The sequence below is a fragment of the Hyaena hyaena genome, unplaced genomic scaffold (assembly GCF_003009895.1).
Source record: "Hyaena hyaena isolate Hyena2069 unplaced genomic scaffold, ASM300989v1 scaffold_20, whole genome shotgun sequence".
NCBI lineage: Eukaryota > Metazoa > Chordata > Mammalia > Carnivora > Hyaenidae > Hyaena > Hyaena hyaena.
Genome location: NW_024080652.1, coordinates 6,697,118 through 6,700,839, shown reverse-complemented (window position 1 = coordinate 6,700,839; position 3,722 = coordinate 6,697,118). Strand labels below are relative to the sequence as shown.

At 37.1% G+C, this 3,722-nt stretch overlaps 1 protein-coding gene across 6 annotated transcripts in view; it reads right to left on the bottom strand.

Moving 5' to 3' along the window:
- The window catches only part of LOC120227978 (cytochrome P450 3A12-like), a 49,810-nt gene that overhangs the window by 42,198 nt on the left and 3,890 nt on the right, over positions 1–3,722 (bottom strand). For 3 of the 6 annotated variants that reach the window (XM_039226068.1, XM_039226070.1, XM_039226075.1), the window contains exon 3: positions 2,659–2,758. The exons of 1 other annotated variant lie outside the window; for it this stretch is intronic. In XM_039226068.1, coding sequence (XP_039081999.1) covers positions 2,659–2,758 — 100 coding nt within the window. Of the gene's footprint in view, positions 1–217; positions 373–2,658; positions 2,759–3,722 lie in introns of those variants that run through there. 2 more of the 6 variants (XM_039226073.1, XM_039226074.1) reach the window with 2 other exon arrangements.

Sequence of the window (3,722 nt, the reverse complement as noted above, 5' to 3'; positions counted from 1 at the left end):
CACACACACATAGTAACTCTGGGTGGTGATAGTACATTAATTCATTTGTCATACTCATTTCATAATAAAACATAAATCAAAACATCACATATACAGTTTTCATTGTAAATATATATATATTTTTTTAATGACAAAAGACTATTTCCTCCTAATATCAAGAACAAGACAGAATGTCCACTCTTACAATGCTTATTCAACAACATAGTACAAATCCTACCTAATGCAATAATACAAAACAAGGAAATAAAAGGGATACAGATTGGAAAGATAAACATCAGAGTGTCCTTATTTCAGGTGACATAATTGTCAATGTAGAAAACATTGAGGAATATAGCAAAGGACACCTCGAGGTGCCTGGGTGGTTCAGTTTGTTAAGTGTCCAGATCTGGATTTTGGTTCAGGTTATGATCTCACAGTTAGTGAACTGGAGCCCCACATTGGGTTCTGTGCTGACATCACAGAACCTGCTTGGGATTCTCTCTCTCTCTCTCTCTCTCTCTGCCTCTCCCCACTCAAGCCTGCATGCACGTGCTTGTTTCCTCTCTCTCAAAATAAATAAACTTTAGGGGAAAAAAAAGACCACTGCATCAAATAAATAAACTAAGCTAGGTTGTAGGAAACAAAATAAACACAAAAATCAATCACATTTCTATATAATAACAAGAATATGTCAAAACCCATTACAAACACAACAATTATAATCTTTCAAAGAAGGTGAAATACTTCAGATGCACATTAAAAAAAAACATTATGAGATTTCTATGCAAAGGGCAAAATGTGAGTGAAAAGAATAAAAGAAAACCTAAATAAACACATTCTGTGTTTATGCATTAAGAGACATGGCTTAGTAAAGATACAGATTTTCCACAAATTGATTGATAGGTTTAAATCATGTCTTACAAAGTCTCAGCAAATATTATGTAAACATAGATAAATTGGTTATAAATTTGTACTGTAAGGCAAAGACACTGTAATAACAAACACAATTCTAACAAAAATAATATGGGAGGAATCACTGGATGTGGTGTTGAGAAGTACTATATGGCTATCATAAACAAGATAGTGTGGCACCAATGCAGGGATAGATACGGAAATCAATGAACAGAACAAAGAATGAGAAACACACACACACAGACACACACACACACACACACGCCCCACTGAATTTTTATATTGGTACAAAAGCAATTCAATGGAGGCACTGGTGCTGGGGCCATTAGACATTCAAGGACCAAAAACAAAGATCCTTGACCTAAACTTCACACTTCACAATTAACACTAAAATTGACACATGAAACGATGCTCAGCATCCCTCCTTATTAGGGAAATACAAATCAAAACCACACAGATACAACCTCACGCCGGTCAGATGGCTAAAATGAACAAATCAGGAGACTCTAGATGCTGGCGAGGATGTGAAGAAATGGGCACCCTCCTACACTGTTGGTGGGAACGTAAACTGGTGCAGGCCCTCTGGAAAACAGTGTGGAGGTTCCTCAAAAAATTAATAAAAGAACTCCCCTATGACCCAGCAATAGCACTGCTAGGAATTTACCCAAGGGATACAGGAGTGCTGATGCATAGGGGTACATGTACCCCAATGTTCATAGCAGCACTCTCCACAATAGCCAAAATATGGAAAGAGCCTAAGTGTCCATCAACTGGCGAATGGATCAAGAAGATGTGGTTTATCTATATGATGGAATACTCCATGGCAATGGAAAGAATGAAATCTGGCCATGTATAGCAATGTGGATGGAACTTGAGGGTGTTATGCTGAGCGAAATAAGTCAGGCAGAGAAGGACAGATACCATATGTTTTCACTTATGAGTGGATGAGTGGATTAGGAGGAACTTAACAGAGGACCATGGGGGAGAAGAAGGGGAAAAATAGTGTGGGGGAGGGAGGGAGGCAAACCATGAGACACTCTCGTATGCTGAGAACAAACTGAGGGCTGATGGAGGTGGGGCAGAGGGGAAGGGGGGTGATGAGCATGGACGAGGGTACTTGTGGGGATGAGCACTGGGTGTTATATGTAAACCAACTTGACAATAAGCTACTTAAGGAAAAAAATTTTTTTAAACCTGGATTTTAAAATAATGAATAACAAAAAAAAAAAAAAAAAAGAAAAGAAAATCCTTGGGACTTGCAGCTAGGTGAAGAGTTTTCAAACATGATGCCAAAGTCAAAACCCATAAAAGGAAAAAACAAATGAACTGGCCTTATCAAAATTTAAAAAAAAAGTTTGCTCTGCTGTAGACCCTGATACAACAAAAAGACAAGCTACACACTGTGCCTACAGAAGAATACTAAGAGGGAGACTTTTGGTGATGGAACAGCTCTGTAACGTGATTGTGCTGGTGGATACACTAATCTACATGTAAGATAAATATTCAGACAGCAACACACACACACACACACACACAAATGGGTAAACCTAAAACTGCTGAAATCTGAATAAGCTCTGTGGCTAGAACCAATGACAAATTCTGCTTTGATACTGTCCTATATAGTTAAGCAAGATATTATCTTAGAGGAAACAGCTTGGAGGCCACATGACATGACACCTCCTGGGACAACTTCCAGGGAATCTATCATTATTTTCAAATAAAAGTTTTAGAAATAACTATGTAAATTTAAGATAAATCCATGCCTACCCGCCGGTTTGTGAAGACAGAATAGCATTCTTTCACTAGTACTGTTTTGATCATGTCCGGATCTGTGATAGCCAACACCGGCTGTCGCCCATCATAAAACCTGTGTCAGGGAAACAGAGCTGATTATTTAACATGCCAGTTTGTGCAATGGCAGCCACTCCTGGAAGTCTAGACTTTTATCCTGATCTTACCTAATCCAATCTCTGAGACCATGGCCAGAAATGACATTAGAATGTTTATTAAGTCTACATGTGTATGTGGGTATTTCTGGGACCATTCTCCATAATTTTTTGCATGTTAAAAATATTTCAAATATTTTAGAAGTACTTCAAACATTTTAAATATTTTGTCTATATTATCAAACAAGAAGATGGATTAGTAAATAAATGAAGGCAATTAAATTATCTAAGAGCAAAAAAAAAAATGAAAGAGAATCCACCCACTCAATCACTAAAAATTAGAATTTTGAAGATACATCAAACACATGAAATGCACGTGATACAATATTAGGTGCAAATTATAGACAAAGTGATCACAAAGATGAAAGATGTGCCTGCAGATATAGACTTGAAATGCTCAAAAAGTGATGGCAATATTATGAATCATTTCTTTGACTTATTTTCTAAAATATGCTTGCTAGTTACATTTTAAAGAAAATATTATTTAAATATTAAAGAGACATCCTTGGTAGTATTAACTCAGAAAATTTTGAAAACAAAAAACAAAAAAACAAAACAAAGAGAATAAAGTAATACAGAGAAACTTCAGTGGGAGTTGAGTATATTTAGTGTTGAAGCAGTGATAGTATTTACTGAGGTGGCACTTGGTATGGCTCTCCCATCAGCCTGATCATATTTCTTGGGCAATTTCCTGTGTCTCATCCTGTTTGTTAAAAAACACCAGGGTGGAGGAGGGACAGTGTTTTGGAATTACACTTTACTTTCATGATCTCACATAGCCCTAATACGGCTTCCACTACCAGTCAAATTCAGATTCTTGCACCCCACCTCACATCCTCCAGATTCTGTGTTGCTGGGAGATGGAAACCAAGAATGTGCACTTTT